At 56.5% G+C, this 23,577-nt stretch overlaps 1 protein-coding gene across 1 annotated transcript in view; it reads right to left on the reverse strand.

The window, feature by feature from the left end:
- RGMA (repulsive guidance molecule BMP co-receptor a) overlaps nucleotides 1-23,577 on the reverse strand; it is a 44,647-nt gene that overhangs the window by 8,708 nt on the left and 12,362 nt on the right. Inside the window, exons 2-3 of the mRNA XM_025892988.2 lie at nucleotides 18,309-18,424; nucleotides 1,000-1,514 (exon numbers count right to left, since the gene is read on the reverse strand). Coding sequence (XP_025748773.2) covers nucleotides 1,000-1,514; nucleotides 18,309-18,424 — 631 coding nt within the window. The remainder of the gene's footprint in view (nucleotides 1-999; nucleotides 1,515-18,308; nucleotides 18,425-23,577) is intronic.

The following is a 23,577-nucleotide window of genomic DNA, read 5'->3' on the forward strand; positions in this document are numbered from 1 at the left end:
CTTGTTCCATCTCCCTGTGTTCCCAGACACTGCAGCCGCTCTGCCTTGGGGCTGCAACCTCTCCGTTTAGGCACGGGGCAAAGAAAAGGCAGGATGGTAGCCTGCAGCCCTGCTGACCCCATCAGCATCCTTGAGCCCTGGCCTCTAAGCCGGGGTCCCTAACCCCATCCGTGCCAGAATCACTGGGGGCTTTAAAAACACACACACACACACACACACACACACACACACACGCCCACCCAGAGATCTGGTGTCACACCAGCCTGGAGGGGGACTTGGAATCACTATCTTCTAAAATCTGTTCAGTTTGTAAACGTGTGAACGTGAGAACCCCTGGGTAGGACCGCCATCACCTCCAGGGGTGCTGGGTCCACGTGTCCAGGAAGGACGGAGTTCTTCGGTGGGGGCAATGATGGAGACACACCTGCAGAGAGGCTTCTCTTTTATCGGGATTTAATACCGGAGTTCTACCAAAACGCAGTTTGAGGGCAAGAAAGAACAGCCCAAAAGCCTGAAGTCTAGTGCTCTGGCCCGTGTTTCTCCTTTACACCTGGACCCTGCATTTGCCCAGGTCCGCAAGCACGCACAGGCGCATGCGCACAACCGGAGCTCAGCTTCCTGAAATGTGTACCCTTCCCCTGTACAACGCACTGGCAATCTGCCTTTCCATATCGGTGTTTGGTTAGGCCAGCCTGTTCTACCCTGGCCAATTAAAAAAAAAAAAAAGTGACATGCTTTTGCTGGGTTCTGACCTCAGAAAACAGATCTCACAAACCCCTAGCAGGCAGCATCCAGCATTTGAGAAATATCACACTCTCGGCAACGTGAAGAGGTGGTTCCCGGTCGGTTTAGCTCGTGACAAAGACCCTCTAGAACATTCCTTTGTAAACAGCCCATTTACTGGAAATAAGAACGTGGGAGGGGGGGCGGGTTGCAGGCGGTGTCTGGGTCTGGGCCCTGGCAACAGCAGGGCCGCCCAAGCCTCAGCCTCACCCTTACCTTGCTGGTGGCGGTGGCGGCCGAGCCGGGCAGCACAGGTGTGTTGGTGACCTGCACGTTCAGGTAATTATTGTCGATGAGCGGCCAGGCGCCCTGCACCTTGCAGGTCTGGAAGCGGTCTGTGAAAGTCCTGAGGTGCGGGTCCCCGAAGAGGCCACAGTGCGTGTAGTTGGGGGCCGCCGAGTGCTTGTGGAAGCTCTTCTCGTAGTGGCAGATCTCGGGGCTGTCGGAGCGCTCCTGGCTGTCGCCGGGCGGCGGGAGGGTGCGCAGGCGTGGCTGCGACGTGGGGCCATCCTTGGAACAGTTGTACTGGCCCATGAGGTCCTCGATGCCATGGACGGCCGAGTGGTAGGCCAGGTCGCCCCGGCAGGTGCGGGCCGTGCGCCGCGTGCACAGGGCGTAGGTGCGCAGCGCTGCGCAGAACTCGGGGGCGTCGTCCGAGGCCGGGGAGTGGCTGCCCGCCGTGGCGCTCCAGAACTCAGAGTTGCACTTGAGGATCTTGCACGGGGACGTGGCTGGCGGCGGGGGGGGGGGGGGGGGGGGGGGAGGGGGGGGAAGGAAGGGATACGCTGTCAAGGCCAGCCGGCGGGCTCCCGCCTCCTCACCCCCATGGACCAGCGCCGCCGGCACACGCCCCAGGACATCTCTTCCCAGACGCGCCACCCGCGCTGCACGTTCGCGCCCCGATGGCAAATCATCCCCGCAGGTGGGCGTGCGGTGCAGAACCTGCCCTTCCCAGCCTTCCTCCGGCCTGGGGTGACCCCAAGGGGCCAGGCGTGCAGAGCGGCCTGCCGCAAGGGCCCGTGGAGGCCCCTCCCACAGTTCCCACCTGCGGCGTGGTCAGTGTTCCTGGGCAGCCGGACTCCCGGGGCTGACAAGCCACCCTTGGACCTTTGACGTCTGCTGACACCGTCACAGCTATCCCCAAGCATTTTGGCACGCTCAACAGAAATGTGGCTGGGAATTAAGCCCCACTATGTGTCCTGGGCTCTGCTACTGTGTGACCTCGTACAAAGCCCTGGACTTCTCTGTGCCTCATTAGATTTACCTAGAAAATGAGTCATAGTAGTACGTACCTTAGGAGGTTGGTCAGAGTGGTTAAGGACCAAGAATGGCACTGACTAGAGCAGAAGGTCAGTGAATGTTGGCTAGTATGATTACTCCATGAGCTCCGGTCCCAGAAGGCCTGGTTCCGGCCAGCTTGTCTGCAAGAGCAAGGGCAGCTTCCCTCTTGGTTGCCATTGCTCCATCCCTCCGTCCTCTGTCCTGCTCAGGAGAGCATGCTGGGAAGCAACGGAGAGCGATAGCCTTGGGTCTGGCCTTAATTCATGTTTTTTTTAAAAAGTCACTCGCAAGCTTTGAGACCTTAGTGACAATTAGCTACGAGGGACCATGCCTGAAAACTGTGGCTTTAACACACCTGAATCTTGGAGCCTGCCCTTTCCTGGCCTCCCCGATTCTTTTGCACAGTCCCTAGTGACTTCAGTGGCCAGGCATGCAGACCGGCGGCAGGAAGGAAGGTTCTACACAGGCTCCAGGAGCACAGGGGCTGGCAGACTGGCTGGGAGGCCTGGCCTCTGCGCTTGCAGCCCAAAGCTGGAGTGATCCACAGGAGGATGGAACGACCGCTCCAGCTGCTCCTGACCAGGCCCCTAGCCTGGCTTGAGAACCCTTGGAAAAGTCAGTTTGCTTCTGTGGTGCTGGCTTTTTACCTCCAAAATTAAGTTGCCAATAAAGCCAGGGACAGAAATACCTAAGGGCAGGCTACGGAACATCTGAGCATCGGCCCTGTGCCCGGACACCTGGATGGCCTATCTCTTAGAGATCTAGGCCTCCGCAGGCCCCTGCGTGAGCTGAAGCTGACCTGCCCAGGTCACACACCTGGGCATGGGGGAGCCCGTGCTCGTCCTAACATTCGGGCTGCTCTCCTAACTTCCCCTGTATTTGCCCCACTGCTGACAAACGAGGCTGTTTCCGGTGAAGTCTCGGTGGACATTTTTTCTTTTGAGAAGTTGCAGATTTACTTAAATGTGTATTAGGAAAAATAAAGCAAATTTGATATAAGAGCTACAGGGTTTCCATTTTCATAGCTTTATTTTAAGTTGAAGAGGCGTGCTGACTTAAGCAGATTTGGTGAATGAGGGGGGGTAATTGCCATGAAGAGGCACCTGGGGTCAACAGGGGAAAGGCATTGTTGAGAACCTCCTCCCTCCAAGGTCTCCCTCCCACAGATGTGTGCTCCTGCCGGCAGGTGTCCCTTGAAAGGCAGCTAGAAGATTCTCTGGCCCTGCTGTCTTCATATTTCGCCAAACTACAGAAGACACGCAAGGCCCAACCGACCTTGCAAAAGGCTAATGTGGCCTGTGTGGGAGAAGGTGAAGGAGTCCCTCACGGTGGAGGTGAGGTGAGGAGAGGGGGTAGGTGTGAGTGGAGGGGGTGCCGTGCAGAGGAACACGCTGAGGGGCCACCTACTCTCCGTCTCTGGTCGGCTGCCCCCACGCATGGCCCGCTCAGGCAGCCTCCTTGATTCCGGGCATAGGGCGTGCTGACCCGCGATGCTTTCTCAGAATCATGGAGATCGGGACGTCCGAGAAAACGCTCTGAGTGGCACACGGGCCTGTGCGGAGTGGAGGCCACCCGGGCTGTGCCCACACCGCCCACCAGCCCGCCAGCCTCGGGAGCCCTGCCTGCAGCCAGGCTCGGGTCCCCCTCGGGTGCTCAGCATGCCCAAAGGGGAGAAAGGCCACCACCGGCCCCTTTACAACCAGACGGCAGCAACCCAAGCAGGAGCTGTGTGGGCCTCAGCTCCGCCAAAGCTGACCCAGGACAGCAGACAGCCAAGTCACAACTACTGACTCTGTCTCCGGCTGGTGCCTAAGCTCAGCCAGCCCTCCCCGCGGCCCCAGGGCCAGGCCCCACGGCCCTGCCCGCCTCCCTGAGGGGCACAGCCAGGCTCAGCTGGCTGCCTTTCTGGCCCCAGGTCTCTGGGAAGAAGCTGAAGCAGGATTTTTGCATCTGGCCTGCTGGGCCCAAGAGCCCACACCCAGGGCAGTTCCTTGACATTATACAATTAGCACATATGATCGCCTCTGCCCACCAGCCGCTGAGTGGTTCAAGGGCATGCTTCACCACCAGTGACCTTCAGCCTCTCCCTGCAAGAGTACCCCACCAGCTGGGAGGCCCGTGGTCCCCAGGCGTTCCGTGGCCTTGCCCCTGCAGACCAGTTCCCAGGGGCCGCTTTCCAGCGTGGGCAGCGGCTAGAAGGCAGGGGTCAGGAACGGGGTCTGGGGCAGGACCAGCCTGCACACAGTGTGGGGTATGCGGGGTGTCTCACTCCTGACCCCCGTTTGTGGCTCTTTCCCCACCCAGGGGCGACTCCACAGGTGGTGATAGGAGACTGATGTCTTCACAGCCTTGAGAATGGCTCAGAGCAGCTTCCCAGAGGCAGAGTTCTCCAGCAGGTCTGGGGTTTGTGACTGAAATTCTACAGAGGTGCCCTGAAAAGGGGTCATCAAGTGGGATCTGCCAGTACAGATGCGGCTGGCCCTTAATCCTCTGTTCAGAGCAGCGCTCTTCAAACCTCCCCATGCACACCAACCGCCTGGGCTGAGTCAGCAGGCCTCAGTGGGCCCGAGGCTCTGCATTTCTGCCAGGCTCCCAAGGGAGGCCCATGCTGCTGGTCACACTTCTGGCCACACTTCTTTAGAGTTGGGCCATTTTCGTTTCAATGGTCACGAAAGGGCCAAGTGCGAACCTGCTGGAGCCCAGCCAGTCCGGAGTGTGTGAATGGGGCATTTCCTTTGGGGTGGGAGGGGGGTGCAGAGGGGCAAAGGGTCAGGAGGCAGCTCTCCCAAGGCACAAGCCCAGCAGGGACACAGCTGCCAACCCTGAGCAGTCCTGGGCACCCCCACCCCCCTCCGCAGGCCCTGGACCCTTGGAAACTAGGCCTTTCATCTCTCAGTTCAAACTCAGTGGAGCTCCCTCCCTTGCTCCCCTCCCCATTTCAGAGCCTCCCAAGAGAGGTGATGGCAGCTCCGCTCACCACCCCCAGGGGGCGACCGAGGTCATTCTGGGGCTGCCCTTGCACCCAAGAGGTAGGCCTTCCACCCCAGGCAGGGTCCACACAGGGGTGAACTCCTCCAGGCCCTCGCTCCCGTGAAGTCCCACTGATCCCGTTTCTCAGTGGTCTGGAGAATGTTCCCGTTGCTATCACCTAGGACTAGGGACAGACCTGGAGAGGTGTGAAGGTTGACACTGGCCAGATGGGGTGGTGGGCAGTGGGCACCAGAGGGAGAGTGTCTGCCTCAAAGTCCCGCTCTGTCCCCTACCAGTAGTTGTGGGAACTTGGCTCTGCCTCACTTTCCTTCTCTATGAACTGGAGGTAGCACCCACCTTAGAGAGTTGCCAAGGGTTGAATGAGAAGATGCACTTGGTCGCCTGGGACCCCGTGGGCGCTCAACAAACGGGGGCCCTGACAAAGGTCTCAGAGGGCGATAAACACCTCCACCCCCGTGAGGTAAGAGGCTAGAAGTCACAGGCGGGGACAGGGAGGACACTGGACTGGACTGGGGTGTCCCTTCCCCCACCTTGCCCTCGTCCTCACGTTGGGGCCCCGGCTGGGCTCTGCCCCCCACCTGGATTTGGACGCGCTGAGTGTGCATACAGCTGTTTTCAGTGCACTGACCACCCCATCCTGCAGCCCACCCGGATCGGCCATGACTGGCTGGGCGCCACCCGGGATGACTTCCCCCACCACCACGCTCACTGTCTTTTCCGGGGGAGGATAGGATGGACTGAATGTGTCCCCCCCAGATTCCTATGTTGAAGCCCCCACCCCAATGTGATGGTACTTGGAAAGGGGGGGCCTCTGGGGGATGATGAGGTTCAGATGAGGTCATGAGGTGGATGCCCCATGATGGGATTAGTGTCCTTCTAGGAAGAGACACCAGAGCGCGGGCTCACCCTCGGCCACGTGAGGACACAGCAAGGAGGTGTGGGTTCGAGAGCTTAGTTAAAGAGCTGCCACCAGAACCCGACCATGCCTGGCAGCCTGACTTTCAGCTTTGGGAACTACAAGCCTTGCCCCGTCTCTCCTCCCCTTCCTGGGCCCTCCTGACTGCCCCCCTGCAGAAGCCAGATCACTGGAGACATTCGCTTGGCCAGGGGCCAGAAGACCAGGTGGACTTGGCTTCTGCTATTCCATTGTCCCCTCTCCTTGAAAGGACCTGTGGTCACCGAGGGGTGACCTCGGCTGGGATGACTCTCCCACCTCTTGAGGGGGACAGGCATGGAGGAGGCGGTGAAGAGAGCTCTCATCTCTTGTTTGCCCTCCCCCCCACCAGCCCCTGGGACCCAGTCTCCTCCTCCTGCTGCGGGGCCCCGCCTTCTCTCCTGCAGCCATCCCTTCCTCTCTGGTGTCCAAGGCGCCCCACGATGCCTCTTCCACCCAGACATTTCCTGAGAGATGGCGGAATCAGAAACTTTGGGTCCTGTAGCACAATTTCAACAAGTTAGCTTTTGCTCTTGTTAATGAATAAAGGAACAGACCTTGGGTCCCGTGACACACAGAAAACGAGAGCACTTGCAATTTCCCCACCCAGACACTGCACTGGGTCAACAAGGCGGCCGGTGACAGGTTTTGTGTCACTGGGCAATGCCACGCTGGAGATTCTCGGGAACCGGGGGACCTGACTTTGGGAGGCAGTGCTGGTGGGGAGGGTTTAAAGGTATGTGCTCTAGAGGCAGATGCTCACGGTCCAATTCCAGCTCTGGCGCTCAGTGCTGTGTGGCCATGGGCAAATCCACCAACCTCTCTGAGCTCAGTGTTGCTCTCTGTGCCACGGAGATGCGTCAGGACTTTCATCAGTAGCTTCAGGGACCCTTGGAGCTGATGTAAGCAAACCCCGAGAACACTGGAAGGAAGCTCAGTGGAAGTCAGTTTTGTGTTAACTTGGCTCGCTTAAATAGTAATTTGTGGGGGAGACTCAGGTCTGCCTAACAGCTAATGTGCGCTGAGCACTTACTATATGCAGCACATTGTACAGGTATCTCCATTAATCCTATGACGGCCCTAAGGTTATTTGTTATCCCCATTCAGCAGCCAGGCAAACTGAGGCCTAGCGGCATTACATAGCCCCCTCCTCCTTCCCCTTAGGTACCTCCACACACACCAGGCCGAGCCCACGGGCTCTGGGCCACAAAGACGACGAAGAAGAGGCTCTGCCCTTCCGGGCGCTGACGGGGCAGGGGCGGCACGCATGCGTACGTGCGGGGGAGCGCAGTGGGGGCGGCAGGGGGTGTGACCCACAGGACACACAGGCTTCTCCAAAAAGTAAATAATGATGACAATAATGACGCCCCGATCTTCCCTGGCCCGTGTGGACTGCAAACCTCTCGAACGCCAGATCCTCACGGCTACTCTGAATTGGTGGGCAAGAATTCTCCGTTTGATACGTGCACGCACCCCTGGCTCACACAGCCAACAGGCTTTGGGGGGCTCTTTCCTCTGCTTTTCAAAGTGCTTGTGCCCTACCTTTCGGGGGACACCAGCTGAGAAGGATCCAGGTCCTGAAATTCCCAACAGCGAGATGTGTTTTCTTTGACCGCACCCAGTTCCTGACGTCGGGCCATCGCCACCCCTAGGTTCTCAGGTCAGTGACCACCCACCAAATGGACGGTGAGCCCTCGTTTAAGGCTCCCGGCCAAGCACTCCCACCACAGATGGAGGAGCTAGAGCTCAGGGTTGGGGGATGGCTTTCAAGAGGCCAGGGACTGGCTGGGACCGGACTTGCGGGGCTCCCGTCCCCCCCCACCCCTGCCTTCTCTCCAGCCCTCCTGGAGGGCTCCTGTCTGCCTAAAGGTGGTCATGCATGAGCTGTCATTTCCTGGGGGTCACACAGAAGGGAATGCCAGGGCTGGACAGTCCCCACGGGTGGAGAGCCGAGGGGCCCTCGACCCTCTGTTGGAGTCATCCTGCCGCCCCATGTCTACTCCACTAAATCATGGGCTGGAGGCCACCCCAGGTCAGGAACCTGAATGTAACCTGGCCCAGCATCAAAAGGCAAGCTCTTGGCTGCAGTGTCACCTGCCAAAGAAACCACAGAGGGGCTGATTTTTATGTCCCGTATCTGAAAAAAAAAAAAAAAAAGAAAGAAAAGAAAAGAAAAGAAAAAGAAAAAGCATGAGGCCTTAATTCCAGGCAGGAAGCCTTGGACTTTTTCTGATGTGAACATCCAGGAAAGGACGCAAGGAGAGGAAAGTGGGAGAGGCTGAAACAAATCTTACTGCAACTCATGCAGGCAGGAAGAGGAGACCAGGCTCTGCAGGGTGAGCCGCCCTTGGTGCTCTTGGGGTGACAGAAGGTCATGGCTGCCCCCTCCCTGCCTGGTTCCTGCAGACAGCAAAGTGGCCCCTTCTGGCCCTCTGGCCACCTCTGGATGGATCCAAGACCGCTAATAGGCACAGGGCCGGGGGATCAAGAACCTGACTGGAAGTCAGTTCTCCGGAGCTTCATTTCCATCTTAGCCGCTATGTACTTGGGCAGGGCGGCTCCTGACTCGTGCAATTGGGGCCAGAATTCCTTGTCTCTCTGTGCCATCGACTTAATCAAGATCACTTTATCTAATGATCACTTTGTGACCAAACTATGTTGGCTTCTCAAGATGTGCCATGGAGTTTTAGAACCCCGGGGGCCTGAGGGACACCCAGGGTCGCTGGTCACCGGTTTCCACCTCCAGCCAGCCTCCACCACCACCACCCGAAGCCTGTGGGGGCAGGACCGGCCCCTCCTGTTCTAGATAGCTCCAGCTGGGGACCTGCATCTGCCTCCAGGGATATCCCAGGGGCCTCGGCTCTTGTCTAGAGCCACACAGAAAAGGCTCACATGGGACCACCCTGCAAACACTGAAGATGACCCCTCGGCCCTTGCGTGTCACTTTCCTCAGCCTCTGGGGGCTCTGGCCCTCACTGAATGGTCTGCATCATCCATCGACGCCCCAGCTGAGGGGTCACCTCCCAAGAGCAGGGGCCCCTCATCTTCCCCCACCCCGCACTCAAAGCATCTTAGCAGATCTGATGCCTTTTTAAAACCCCCCACCCAGGGCTCTGCCAGGTCTCTGGGGGAGGCTGGGGGCTTGCACGTGCCCCGGCACCCCGCATATGTAACACTTCACTTTTGTGGGGGGGAGGTGGGCTCCGGACTGCCTCCTTTGGGGGCTGAGATGTGCCCGCGAGAGGAATCAGAGCCTCACAGCCGGCCTGACTTAATTCCTTTCCTTTCAATAGCAACCCAGCGCCTCGCCTCTCGGAAACAGCAAGCCGGGGGCAGGGAGCTCGGAGCATCAGCCGTACCCACCCGGGCAGGAGGAAGATATTTATGCACCAGCGCGGCATTAGCTGCTTTCAGAGACCTCCTTTGAACTGTTAATCAAGCCCAATCTTTCGGAATAATAGGCTGACTATTACCGCCCTGTTTGCATAACAAAGAAGCCCAATAAAACTTATTTCACTGTGCGCCGAGGGGGTGTGAAGGATCGCCCTGAGAAACGAGTCTCAGGAATGCGGTGAGCCGCTCCAAGGCCAGAACCCAGGAATAAAGACAATGCAATTTGCCACCAAGAAAAGCCCAATAGACCAATAAATTACCCGCGTGCAAAGAGGTTAGATCGGGTTTCAGTGGCTGTGTAGGAGGGGTGGGGTGGGCCGGCAGAGGGGAAGAACCTGCCTCCTCTTAAAGGGGTAAGGTTCGTTTGGAATACAAGCCCTGTGATCGAGTTGGTTTTGTCCAACGTGGCGGGGGGGGGGGGGGGGGGACCCCGAGCACAATAACTGTCTGGATTCATTTACTCGCTGGGAGTTCTGGACCCTACCAGGTGCTTCATGCTGTTCCTGCAACAAGCCTCCGTGGGTCTCTCTGCTCAGGTGGAGGCAGCTACCAAACTTCTGTCAACCAGGTCTGGAAGGGCAAGTGGGATTTGGCAGGTCGCGTGGGACGGAGGTCTGGAAGCACAGCGGCCTCCAGAACAGCGGAGGTTGGCTGGAGCCGAAATACTGGTTGGTTGCTGGTAGCAAACGTCACCGAGCTCCGAAGTGCTTTCCTCTGCTGTGTGAAGGGGTGGCCAGGGGACTCCAAACCCCTTTCCTCTTGTTCCCCAGCTCCGTTAGATACCACCATAAGTGGGCGCTGGCCTCGGGCTGTTTCCATCACCCTATCCGCCTCGGAGACCCGGCCCCCCTCCCAGTTCCTCTTCCCTGGGTCCCCCACGCTGCACGGGTGGAATAGGCTTCCTGCGGTGCGCGTGCCTCCGTGGTCCCAAGTGGCCTTTCCGAAGGTGCTTCCATAAGCGCCCCAGTCCCCTATAGTCAGGTCCCTCTGTGCGAATACCCCCGTGTGGTTCTGTTTTCCTGACTGGACCCTGCCGCACCAGCCTAAGGATTTCAGACTCGATGTGGCTGATTGTGGGGAGCCCCCCGCCAATGTTCAGTAGGTGCACGGAAGGTGGCTTTAGTCCGCCGAAGCCCGAGACCTCCCGTTGCTGTCCCCCGCTCGCTCTGGGCCGCGGAGGCATGGGGGCTCCCCTCCTATCATCAAGCTGTGATGGGGGGCCTGAAGGAGGTGGGGAGGGCCCCCAGCATGGGACTCTGGCTTTGGCAGGAGCAGTGGGAGCAGCGGGCCATTCTCCACCCTATTCTGTCCCCTCGGCACGGAACCAAGGCCCGGGCAGTGGACGGAGCTGGTGCCAGTATGTGGCTCCCTCTGGCCTGGGCAGTGTCCTGGAGTCTCCTTGAGTTCAGAAATGCCCGGAACCCGCCCGTCTGTGTGTCTCCCGCAGGAACTGCACCGGATCATCGTGGCGTCAACATCGACGTGTTTGACAGCAGGTACCTCAAGGGACACACCCAGGTGACAGCCTGGGTATTCTGTCAGGTGCAGCCGACCCTACCTTACTTAACTTGCAGCAAGCCAGAAGTGGTCGTCTTTCCTAAAAAGCATTCCTCCCCAGTGCAGCCCAAGATCCTCCCACCTAGCCTGCCACTCCCTTGAAGGCACTGGGATCTTTTCTCAGAGCTTCCTCCAGGAACCGGCCTATAGGAGAAGGAGTCAGGCAAGAGGAAGTTTCACAGAGAATCTCAAGTGACCGGAGGAAGGGGCGGTGGGTAGGCTGGGGTGCCGGGGGTTAACTCGGTGCCCCCCCTCCCCGCGGGGAAAGGGCCCCATTGCCACCCACTGAGCCGAGGCAGGAAGCACTGCCCCCTCTCCCACCCAGCCAGGGCTGCTCCGCCCCAGCCACGCATGCCAAGTTGCTACACGAAAGCACGCCGAGTGCCAAGGAAAAGGGCACACCTCAGCTTGCCAAACTGGACACCCTCCCCCCGCTCCCACTGGGGCCATGCGGGGCTAGATCAATGGCAAACAGGACATTCAAAAAAGCACCTGTGTTCGCCTCAGGCCTAAAGGCCACAGGCAGGCCTGGCCGTCAGGCGGCTGAGGGCTCCTCTGGATAAGAGGGACCCATGCCAGCCAAGGGCTGAGCGGGGAGTGAGATGCCATGCCCTGAGCATCTTGTCTAGGGCACAGAGCTGAGCTACCCCGGGTTCCACAAGGAGGGTGGTTATGGGCAAAGACACCACTTTTCCGATATAAATGAAGCTCTCAGGTGAGCAATTTGGTCTTGGTGCTTTGAGGCGTAACCCCTTTTCCTGAGTCTAGGGGCTGGCTCTCATAATGATAATTTTCCATCCTGGCTTTTCCTCTAGCAACCCTGGGTTCATCTGCTTGGCCGCTCCAGGTCCAAATTCATTTTTTTTTTAAAGATTTTATTTATTCATTTGACAGAGACACAGCGAGAGAGGGAACACAAGCAGGGGGAGTGGGAGAGGGAGAAGCAGGCTTCCCGCCGAGCAGGGAGCCTGATGTGGGGCTCGATCCCAGGACCCTGGGATCATGACCTGAGCCGAAGGCAGACGCTTAACGACTGAGCCACCCAGGTGTCCCTCCAAATTCATTTGAAGTGGCTTTGTCACCCTCACCACCATCCGCAGGCTGGCCTCACCACCTCCCCCCTTGCAGTGGGAGGGCAAAGGCATGCCAGCTGGGCACATGCCCGGCTGGCGCACACATGTGTGAGCCTGTGTTCATGGGACATTCCTCAGCATGGGGAGCAATAATGGGCTCCTTTCTGCAGGGACCTAGGTGCAGACAGATCACTTTAATAGGCGTCTCGGTATTCCGACTGCTTGGGTGAAATGGTGCATGAAATGAATAAATAAGCAAAACCCAAAAGACATAAATTTGACTTGGGAAAATTTGCACAATGTCAGCCCTGCCAACTTGTTTTCCTGACCTACGGCTGGGTGGCATCTTCTTCTTTGAAATACTAAGCCAGGGATGGATAGGGAGCAGAGAGGGCCCTTGGGAGGAGGCAAAAACGCTAGGTCCGCAGGAAATGCGGTCACTCTTCATTCTGCTATCGAATCTCTCCCAATTTTGTTCCTTATTTTCCCTCACCTTAAAGCCTTACATGCTACACAGCACAAACTCTCATATGCCACAAAACAAACTTAATGAGCGTGTTTATTCAAAACAGGGGATATGGGTAAGGGCAGGGGTCTGTGTTCTCCCCCTGGCTCTGTCACTAGCTAGCTGTGTAATGTGAGGCAATCTCTCTGACCCTCTGTCTCCTCTTCAGGACAGTGGGAGCGATGACGTCCATGAGGAAGGTGTGGTGATCTCATGAGGTGTTGTATTTAAAGCATTTGGCAGAGCGCCTGGTATACTATGGCCACTCAATAAATGCAAAGAGCTTTAAAAATTATCGTTCTCCATTCAAATGATCATACTTTGGAGAGAACAGTATAAGGTATTAGGTCTCCAAGGATGTGCATAATCTTAAGTAGTGATGGAAGTCTGTGGGAGGTCGGAATTTGGGTTATTTTCATTTACTTACTTATCCTTTTTGGTTTTTAGATTTAAAAATGAGTATTGCTTTTATAACCAAAAAAAAGTTATTTTAGAAAGAAGATTGGGGTGTCTGGGAGGGGAACCCTGTGGTCTCTGTCTCTTGAGAAAAAATGACACAGAAATGCCAAAAACCCAAGGGCCCTATAATTCCCAGGATCTCGTGGGGCGTGTTCAGGGTGCGCAGCAAGGAGAAGGGTATGAAGAAACAGAAAATGGGGTTCTGCCCTCATTAAGAGAACTGGTGAGGGGCACCTGGGTGGCTCAGTCATTAAGCGTCTGCCTTCAGCTTGGGTCATGATCTCAGGGTCCTGGGATCGTGCCCCGCATCAGGCTCCCTGCTCCGCGGGAAGCCTGCTTCTCCCTCTCCCACTCCCCCTGCTTGTGTTCTTTCTCTTGCTGTGTCTCTCTCTGTCAAATAAATAAAAATCTTAAAAAAAAAAAAAAGAGAACTGGTGATCTAGGAGAGGACAAAAACCCAAGACCCACGAAGCAATGAGGCTGAGAGGAAGCACAGGTGTCTGTAGCCAACGGGACAGGTGTCTAGGTCGTTGGAGGGACGGCACCAGACCCCGACAGGCAGCACTGAACTTGGGCTTTGATCAAGGGGGCATTCCCATTCCAAACTGGGCAAGCCTGGGGGTTGCCCACAGGGAAGGTGTGGTGGGATGGTGGCAGAGTGTGTATGTGTGGCGGGGGCGGGGTGTGTGTGTGTGGGCAGAAGTGACCTGGAGCCTGGGGATGTGCCAGAAGCCATGGGAATGAGGCCTGGGAAAAGCTCAGGGGCCCGGAAGAAGGAGGGTCCTTCCTTTTGAATGCTCCAAAGAGTGTTAAGAGGAGGCACGAGTTCCTGAGCAGGACTTTCAGAACAATTCATTTGGGGGTGTGCACGGGGCAGGGCCACTGAGAGGCAGGTCCTAGGGCTGGCCAGCTCTTGTAGCAAGGAGACAATGGGAACGGGCAGGAAAGGGTGTAGGAAGGAGGCCCAACCCCAAGCATGGATTGAATGGACAGGCCCACGTCCCACTCAGGGCTTTATGGTTCTGGGCACTCGCTAACATACTCAAACCAGGCACTAGTCCCGGGGGCGGGAGGGGGGAATCTAAGGTGAGCCACCATCTTGGTGTGCCCAGGACTGAGAGGGTTTCTAAGGACACCAGACTTGCAGCTTTAAAACTAGAAAAGCCCGGGGTGTGCTAAGATGAGTTGGTCACTCTAGAAGAAACAGCGCCTTCAGTTTTCCGCAGGTTAAATTCAGCCAAGATGAGAACAGCATGGTAGCTAACCACTCAATCAAAACATAAAGTTGGGGTTCTCTGCCCAGTTCTGTGCAGGGCCTTGCATATTTCACCGAAGAGAGGATTTTTCGCAGGAACCACGTGTCCCCCAGCTTATAAACAGGTCCCCACCCCGACCTCTTACCCCACAGGGGTAAGGTCTTACCCCTTCTTCCCCATTGCACGGAGCGTCCTTATCTGAGCCCATGGATCACCTGTCCCCACTTCTCCTTTGAGCTCTGGGGTGATTGCTAGCAATTACTTGAACCTTGCAGAGAGGTTTCCCTTCTTCAGCCACAAGACCAGAAATCCTCTCCTTATGCCCAGTTTACCCTCAGGAGCTAAAGGGCAAACCATCCATAGGATCTTACATCCCACCCTCCCTGGGAACCAAGGCCCTGCTGTGTCACACGCCGACCTGCTAGCTGGCTCTGCTGTCCTCTGGCTCTTGCAACCAGACATCACTTCATTCTCTCCCTTTGGGACACCGAGTCCCACTGGGAGGACAAAAATGTGCTAAGCAAATTGACTTGCTTGCACATTTCTAAACACCAGCTCTGGGAGAACTTTTCTCATCTCCATAATGACACAGATGCACTTGAACACTGCACAGAGCCTTGGTCTCCCCGAGCCTTAGTTTCCCTCCTGAGGACTAATATTTCTGTAGCAGGTGCAGTTTAAAAGTAAAGGGAAAGGAGCGAGGGGAAACGACAGGCAATGATCCTTAGAAGAGCAGTCCTCACACCGGAGCGCACATCAGAACCCCCTAGAGGGCCTGGTGGAGTACAGACTGCGGGGTCTCACCCTGAGTATGGGCTTCCGTAGGTCTGGCGTGGGCCCAGAACTTGTATGTCTAACCAGCTCCCAGGGGAGGCTGAGGGACCAGACTCGAAGAAGCCCTGTGCTAGAGTACAGAGCATCCACAGGATGTTGACGGGAGGCACGCCAACGTATCTACAACCCTTTGACGGGTTTCTCTTAGAAATTTGTTTTGTGAAGTCAGAGAGGTTTCAAAGTTTAAGAAGCATCTATTTATCCCCTCCCCGACGCCCTGCAGCTAGACATGGGCCACTGGTCCATCCACATCCACTGTGGGCGCAACATCATCCCAGCACACAGCCCTGTAGCCCGAGGAACACCACGGAGCCCTTTCCCATTAGGAGGCTGGGGGTCTGCAGGCCGTGCTGGGAGAGGGCCCCGAGGGCTGTCACTGAGTCAGGAACACAGTAGGCCCGCCAGTGTGCCATAGGCACTGAGCGAGTACTTGGCAAATTCTCTCCAAAGACACAAACCCTCTCAGTCCACAGAGGTTAAGGGATCTTTCTCCACAGAACTATGTCCAATTTAATTCGCACTCCTATGTATTTACTCCTGGCAGCCCATTCAAGTTAACTAGCGCCGAACAAACCTATTCTTTCACCGGCCTGCTCCAGCCAGAGTCCACCTGTCTTCAGTGGGAGAGGCCCCAGCAGGCGGGGCCCCTGGGGGTCTCCATGCCTTGCACTTGCCTACCCTTTGTGCTTTCTCCAGCACCCAGCCTGCTCTCCTCCTGGCTCTCCACTGGACTTGCAGCTTCTCCGACTTTAGTGCAGATCAGCCCCTCTGCCACTGGGTCAAAGAGGAGGACAGTCTGTCCGTCTCTTCGTGGCGTAAATGACCCATTTCATCTCTTACTTAAGAAACTTGTCTTCTGATCCAGAGTCCTTGAGCACGCAAGTGTTTGGAGCCCCCGGTGTATTTGGTGTGGGGAGATTGGAAGCTCAGTTTTCAGTAAGGTGGGCAATTTTGACTTAAATGTAGCTGTCAAGGCCTCAAATTAGAAGAAACACGAGCCAGTTGGCATGACCATGCGGCAGCTATCTGTTCTATCTGCCAGGTTTTAGTTACCAGCCTTGAAGCCAAAAATGAAATGGGCTTCTAGGAAACAAAAGTGATGGAATGCGCGTTGTGAATTATATAACCCACTAGCTTTCCTGGGACCGTGGGGGGCGGGGGATACTTTAAAATAAAGTTCTTCAGATGGAGACATGAAATGAGCAACACGGAAAACACCGCCACCACCGGGGTGCTGGAGGCCGCCTCCTACCTCCGAGGCCCTCCAGCCGGCCCTCCCTTTTCTCTGTCCAGTTCCAGCAGTTAACAAGCGCTGCCCCTTTAAGAGCGGGAAGGTGTTGTTTTAAGGGCCTCTAAGCCCCCCTTCTCAATTTCAGCTCCGAGCTGAGATCACATCCCCCAAGGCAGCCAAGGGACAAAAGCTATTTATCAACCCATCTGATAAAACTTCCAATGGGCCGGATCTTTATCTAGACCAAACCAAGATGCACACACATGGCAAAGTCCTGCTTCTCCAAAAGGTGGATTTCTTTTTAAAGAAGACTGTCCTATTTATTTATTTAGTTTGTTAGTTTTGGGAAGAGAATCAAATCAGCCTGTCAGCCAGACCCTTCTGTAGAAGGGGGAACTGCCTTTTAAAAGGTGTGTGTGGGGGGAGGGAGTAGGCCACCCCGCTGCTGGGCTCAGTATAAGGGGTGTTAATATTTCGGGACGGGGGTGCACGGGGGTCCAAGGGCTCTTTGGGTCACTGACACCCTTCCCTCTCATCTTGTCCTTGGCTGGGGCCTCCCCAGTGGAATCCAGAGCTGGGAGCAGGTTCCGGCTCTCCTGGACGCCCTTGGGCCGCGCAGCTGCGGAGTGAGCTGGGCGCGCTGGCCTCCGCGGGCGCCGGAGGCCCCGGAGCGGGGCTGGGGCGAGAAGGTAAACTGATCCCTTGCCCCTTACCGCCGCCAGCATGGTCTGCCCGCCCGCAGCCCCAACTTGCAGCCAGGCCGAGCCCGGACTGCCCAGTTCTGCCAGTTCCTGAAACCCAGTTGGCTGGGAAGCAAAACAAAACAACCCAATCCCAGTCTAACTGAAATTCTTTCTTGCAAAGAGCTCGGTTGTGCGCGGGGGCTGCGGATTCGCGTCCGGGCCGCAGGGCGAAACAAGCTCGCACTTCTGCAGACGGACACTTCGGCACCCCGCAACACAATGGAGCCGGCCGGGAGATCCCGCCTTGCGACGGGGACCACTTGGCCCGTGACACTGCGTTTATTTGTATTTTTAGCAAGAGAAAAATGGGTATAAAGGATTTAACTGGCGTTTCCAGGCTGTGAGTAGCATATGGCCAAAATGAAATAAAGTTTTATGAAACATTATAAAGAAAACAGACCGGGGATTTAAGTTTCGTGCCTTCCCCCGCCCCCCGAAAGGAAAAAAAAAAAAAAAAGTAAAGAAACTGGAGCGTTTGGGAAGGAACAAATGCTTCTCTGTGGAGTTGGCCTCCCTTCCCCCAACAAAAACAAGAGGTCCGGGCTCGGAGGAATTTGAAAGCAGCGATCTGCCAAAAACATTGTGAAAAACTATGGGGGATTCATTGGAAACAGATGGCTTTTTCAGCTTTAATTCTGAAATTCTCTCCCTTTCTGACACAATAAAAACAAACAGGGGGCGACGCGGAATGTTATCAAACAGGAATCCGGGCTCGCGTGAGCCTGGTCCGTGGGCTTCCCCGCGTGGGCAGGCGCGTGGGGGCGGGACGGCACTGGGTCCCGGAGGAGGGGGCGGCCGGGGACGCGCCTGGGACCTCAGGGGCGGCCCCAGCTCCACCCCTGGGCACCCGGCAGGTTCGCACACTGGTGGGCGAGCTGCAGGAGAAAGTGCCCCCCGCTGCGAGTCGGCGATCCCTCCCCCTCCCCCCTCCTTCGGGGCCCCTAAGGGGCGCGTCCTCGGCACCCCCTTTCTCGGAGGGAGGGAGGCGCCCCCGGCCTCTGCGACCTCCCTGCTCCGGCTCCTTCTCGTGGCAGCCAGGCGGGGCCCTTCCACCCCCCCTCCCTCCGCCCCCCGGGTCCCCGCGGGCATCCATCGCGCTCTCGGCGGGGCGCGGGAGAAACAAAGACCGGTGGAAGTGGGAGGCGGGGGTCCCGGGGCTGCCGGCGAACTTCAGCTCCGACTGGCTAGCAGATGTGTGGCCGAGGGGCCGCGACGAGGCCCGGGAGCGGGCCCGGCCGGCCGTCCCCGCGCCGGGGGCAGTGCCTTACCTGCCGGGAAGCTGCAGAGAAGGAAGGCGAGGGTCGGCCAGAATCCCAGGGCTGATCGTCCTGCCCCTCTCCCCATACCCATCCATCCAGCTCGGCCTGTTACCACTAGCCTCTCCCTGGAAGAAGAGTTTAGAAGAAAAGAAGAGGAAAATAAATCACGCTGCGGAGAAAGGGCAGCCTCGCTCCGCCGGCGGGAGCAGCGAGCCGGGAGGCTCGTTCCCCCTCGGCCGCGGGCGCCCGGCGCGCCCCCCCTCACGGCGCGCCCCTCCCTCGCCCTCCCTCCCCCGGGTCCCCTCCAATGTCGGCGCGGCCCCGCCGCCCCAGCCGCCGCGCGGCCCGCCCCCTCGCGCTCGGGTTTCAGCGCGGCCCGCGGGGGGTGAGGGGGGGACCAGCTGGGCGGGGACCGAGGCGGCGGGGCTCCGACGCTGGCTGCGGGGAGCTCGGGAACCCGGGCCCGGGGGGTGCAGGGTGCGCCCCGGCTCCCCGACCCCCGCGGCAGCCCAGGCAGGGGAGGCCCAGCGCCCCCGGACGGCCTGCAGAGCGCCCCCCCCATCCAACCTGTAGATATCCAACCCAAGTAGAAACTGCGCTGGGAGACAAACCCCAGGACCCCGTCCCAACCAGACTGCCGTCCCGAAGGCGCCACCCACACCCCCTGGTTCATTTCTCTCACTCAGATGTGTCCCCCAGGCAGGAGGCTGGAGAATCCGCTTCCGAGTTGTCCGAGGCTGTCCGGGACGGTCCGCTGGCTCTCGGCCGCCAACGCACCACGAGGCTCCCTCCCGCCGAGACCCTGGGCCACCCACCCGACCTGGGCTCTGGGCCTCCGGCATCCCCTTCGAGCACCTCACTGCTTCCCCGGTACTTGCCCTGGCTGCACTCCCGAGTTGGGGACCTGAGAGCCTGACGGAGGCGGCAGGACGGCTGCCACCCCGGAGGAGGTGTGGATACAGCGGTCTCTGCGGTGCGCCGGGCCCGGCCTCCTGGGGCTGCCAGGGCAAGGCCACCAAGGCCGCTCTTGGGAGGGCATCAGGGTGGTGACTTCCCTTAACTCGGTCGCTTATTTTTCCAGGAGAAAAATGTCTCCTCCCCAAGGTTGCCTAGGACCTGCAGCTCTTCTGCCGCTGTTGGGATATTTAAGAGACTGGCAACTTGCCCTGAGAAACATCTTTTGGATGGAACGCAAATAGGCCAGGGCAAGTGTTTTGCGTCGAACCAATTCCTCCCTTGGCCCCCCTCACCTCTCCTCCAAGCCTACTCATCTGGTTCTTTGGAAAAAAATTCTGTATTTCTATCCAATTTTGATGTTTCTCTTAAGCACTATCGCAGTCCTCACTTGCTGAAGGCCACACAGGCGGCAAGCCTGCCCCTGCACTTAGGACTCTGTCCGCCAGGAGGGGAGTGTAGCTCTGGAGAAGCAAGCTTTGGGCAAGGGGAAGAAAGCCCACTGTCCCCGTGAAGTCGCAACCCAAGCAGTCATCCTTCTGAATCTGGCTTCTGCAAAACAGGTGAGAAAGGGGGCTAAGGTCTCAGCCAGCAGTGCCATGGGGCGACAGGAAGCTGTTGTTCCCTGGGGGCAAAAATACCAGGAAGGCAACTAGTCGCCTTTAAAGTTGCGCCACCGCATTTCCCCCAAATAGTCAGTCAGGCTTCAGTCCAACAGGCTGTAATTATCATTTCCCCAAACTGGGGTTCATTTTAAGCCCTGATTTGCAAAATGCTGCGGTTCTGTCTGGTGGAAGGCCAGCACCTCACAATCCAGGGGTCTCATGGCATTCTTGGGCCAGATGTAACGGTTTATTCTATAGACTCCTAGGGCAGCACTGACCCACCGAGGCAGGCACAGAGCCAGACTGCACAGAGGCACCTCCGAGGTCCATCCATTAACACCATTTGTTGGATTGTGCCCTGCACAGTTAGTTCTAGAGCTTCTCGCTCATGAGAGAGAGGGGATCCATCAGCATTCCCGGCAGCCCCAACAGTGACTCAGCCACAAGCACTGCTGGGCATGTGCAGCAGGGAATGCAGCCCAGGGGGGCAAGCTGTGCGGGCTCTGGAAGACCCGAAAGCCTTTCCGATGTGGTCCTTGCCTGAGGGTGGACCTTTGGAAGCAGGACTTGGAGCCTCGGTACCTCAATTTCTTCTTCTGTAGGGGCAGGCTGATAATCTTGTCACCCTGAGATTGCAACCAAATAGTTTGGGAGGGCCACCGGGCCATGGGAATGCCCCAGAGTTCCTGCTACAAGACTGGCTGCCATTTTGTGAGGAGATCCAATTCTTAGGACATAAATAAGCACATGATTTAGGAAAGGGATGGATGCAGAGGGCTTCTCCCTTTTTTTTTTTTTTTCCTCACGAGGAGAGATGTGTGAGACTGAATTTGGACATCACAAAAGTGGAGATTTGGCCTTTATGTAGTTTAGACTATCAAGGGAAAGCCAGTCCCCAAAAAAGCAGGATAGGGTCATGTTGGCCTTGAGCGATCTGTCTATACTGGCCAAACCAACCAGCTTATTGACAACTCCACCAGGTCTTTGCAATAAGAAATTCTTGGAACACTGGGGGTTATGGAACTCAGCAGTCTATCCACCAAAGAAACTCATTTAACTCAAAGCATAGCTGACTGCATATAAACAGTTCCCATTATAGAGGGTGACCACTTACGGGTTTGTCCCTAGGTTGTACTCTGAGCCTCAGGTTAGCGATTTTCCCTTGCATGGCTTTTGCTCCCAATCACCCAACCCTGGCTGTGTTGGGCCCAGCCCCCCCACCCTCCACCTTTAGGCACTGGGGCTGTGTGGTGGAGGGACAGGGGATTTCGGAAAGGCAAGGTTCTACATAAGGCAGAAGCCCTCCCAGGGGCGAGGGGTGTCAGGGACTCCAGCTTTCCCTGCCTCTGGGTACAAACAGGGTGTTCCCAAATCCAGGGCCTGAGTCATCAGTCAATAAATGTATATTCAGGACGACTGCATGCTAGTCCCTGGGGGATAAAGAAATAAATAAGACAGGCCCCAATCTTTGACTGCTGGTAGAAACCAATATTAGAGGAAGGTGAGGGGCAAATAACTGCCTGCAGAAGGCTTTATTGAAAAGGTGGTGTGTCTTGTGGGGTGTTTTGAAGGATTCATTTTTAGTAAGAGTGACAGTAATTATGGCTCATGTTTCAACACACTCTCACATTATGTCAAGCGCTGGCTAAGTACATTTCTAGACACTTTAAGCTAAGGTAGGTTCTACTATCACCCCCATTTTGCAGATGAGAAACTGAGGCTGAGTAAAGTCAAGTATTCATCCAATGACTGGCTAATAAACTGTAGAGCTGAGCACACCAAGCCCACGCCTGATGTGCTGCATGGGCCACTGATTCCAGTGATGCAAGTCCGCACTGGGCTTCAAGTCAAGGCTAGAGGACAGATCACTTAACAATCACTTTCGATAAAGCAGAACACAGACTCTTGACAGCTGAGACACAGAACCTAGGTGCCAGGGGCCTTCAGCTCAGACTGGGGTGCAGGGTGGCGAGGGAAGTTTTCCCAGTGCGGAAGAAGGTGGTATGTGTGTGGGGGGTGGGGGTGGGGGGAGATGGTAGGCAAGGGAGGGGGAGCAGGGCAAGGATTCCAGGCAGAAGGAACAATGAGTATAATGTGTCCCAAGGTGTGGCCTGCCTGAGGAGCTGGAAAACCTTGAGGATGAGGCTGCAGGAAGACAGAGCAGGAGCCTGGGAAAGCACGTGAAAGGCCTGCACGTGCTCCGCTAGGGTGTCCATTTTTAGCACCTGGGAGTCCCACTGGAGGCCTCAAGAAGAGGAGAGATTTAGTCTTTTGGGGAGACCACTCTGGGGAGTTTAGCAGTAATACTGCCCAGGAACTATTCCAGAGCAGCTGAATCTGAATCCCTGGGTAGAGCCTGGGCATCAGCACTTTTAACAAGCTCTCTCAGGTGACTAAAGTGTAGGGATTTGCTAGGTTGGAAAGTCGCATCACACGTCATCAACCCTGGGTGCCCATTAAGACTTGGGTTGACTCCATCAGCGTATCCTGTTAGACTTAAAGTTGAGGCGAGACAGATAACTTAATAATCACTTTCAATAAAGTAGTGACTGGCACGTGACCCAAGCTGACCAATCAGTGTCTGTCCTGAGACTCTTGCTATGGGGGAGCCCCGTCCCGGTCTCTGATTCCGAAATAGGATGGGTCTGCAGGTAGCAACCTGATGGGGAGGCCAGTGTGTATGAGGGTTGGCGGGTGGAAGCGGGGTCGGCAGAGTTGGCATACTGTTTTTACTAGCATTGTACTTTATCTGGTGAGCTTTTCTGGGACTGATGGAGACTTTCAGGGCTCCCCATGCCACTCCAGTAACTGATTCTCACTATAGCCCCTCTGAGCTATATGAGTACCAGCTCCAGCTGTGGAAGCCAACAGAGTTCCTTATTTTGCGGAAACTGGTTTGACTGAGGATTCTCTCCCTTGTGCGCACAGACGTCCAGCAAGGAGGGAGCTAATGGTCCAACACGGGTCCCAAGAAGTCCTTTCGCCAGCCTCCCGAAGTGCAGAGATACGTTGTCCATGACGCCTAATCCATCATTCATTTACTGGTAAAATTACCTGAGCCTATTCTCATCCCCTACACCCCCTACCTCTGAAAACATTTTGCCTGTGCCATGTCTTGAGGAACTCAGTTGCTTCAATTTACAACTGAGAGGGGGACCCAGTTCTCTTTAATTGAAATAAAACTTCAAGTTCCTCTTTCAAACTTCAAGGGCTCCTGTGGGGTCTGGTCGTCTCAGATCGATGAACCAGACCTTGTTCACTCTCTCTGTAACTGTGCTGAGAAGCCAGAGCTGGTGTATTGCATTAAGAATCTGCAGATTATGATCTGCTCGATGAGGGGGCACAAGCCCCCCTCCCACGTGGGGTCAGCAGGGGGTTCCCTCAGCATCCAAGCTCCCACTTTGGGCAAGTGAAACCCACAGTCCTGTTTCGATTGAAGGTGCAGTTTCAATAGCCCACATCAAGGAATTAGAGTCACAAGATTTATTACTCACAGGTCCTGGAAAGAGCAGGATGGGTCGGGTGCACAGTGAGCCAGGCAAGGGGCAGCCCTCCATCCCAGGATGAGAAAGAGCAGGAGACAGAGAGCAGGGTAGAAGCACCTACTGCTTACAGGGCGTGGGCGTGGAAGTCACTCACTTTTCTTGGACTGAACCCTAAGGGTTAATTCAAAAGTTACCCTGGGAAAAGCAAAGCAGGGGCTTCTAGCCGGAACCCTA

This window comes from Callorhinus ursinus, unplaced genomic scaffold (genome assembly GCF_003265705.2).
Source record: "Callorhinus ursinus isolate GAN/ISIS: 27379988/994484 unplaced genomic scaffold, GSC_fseal_2.0 scaffold45, whole genome shotgun sequence".
Classification (NCBI taxonomy): Eukaryota; Metazoa; Chordata; class Mammalia; order Carnivora; family Otariidae; genus Callorhinus; species Callorhinus ursinus.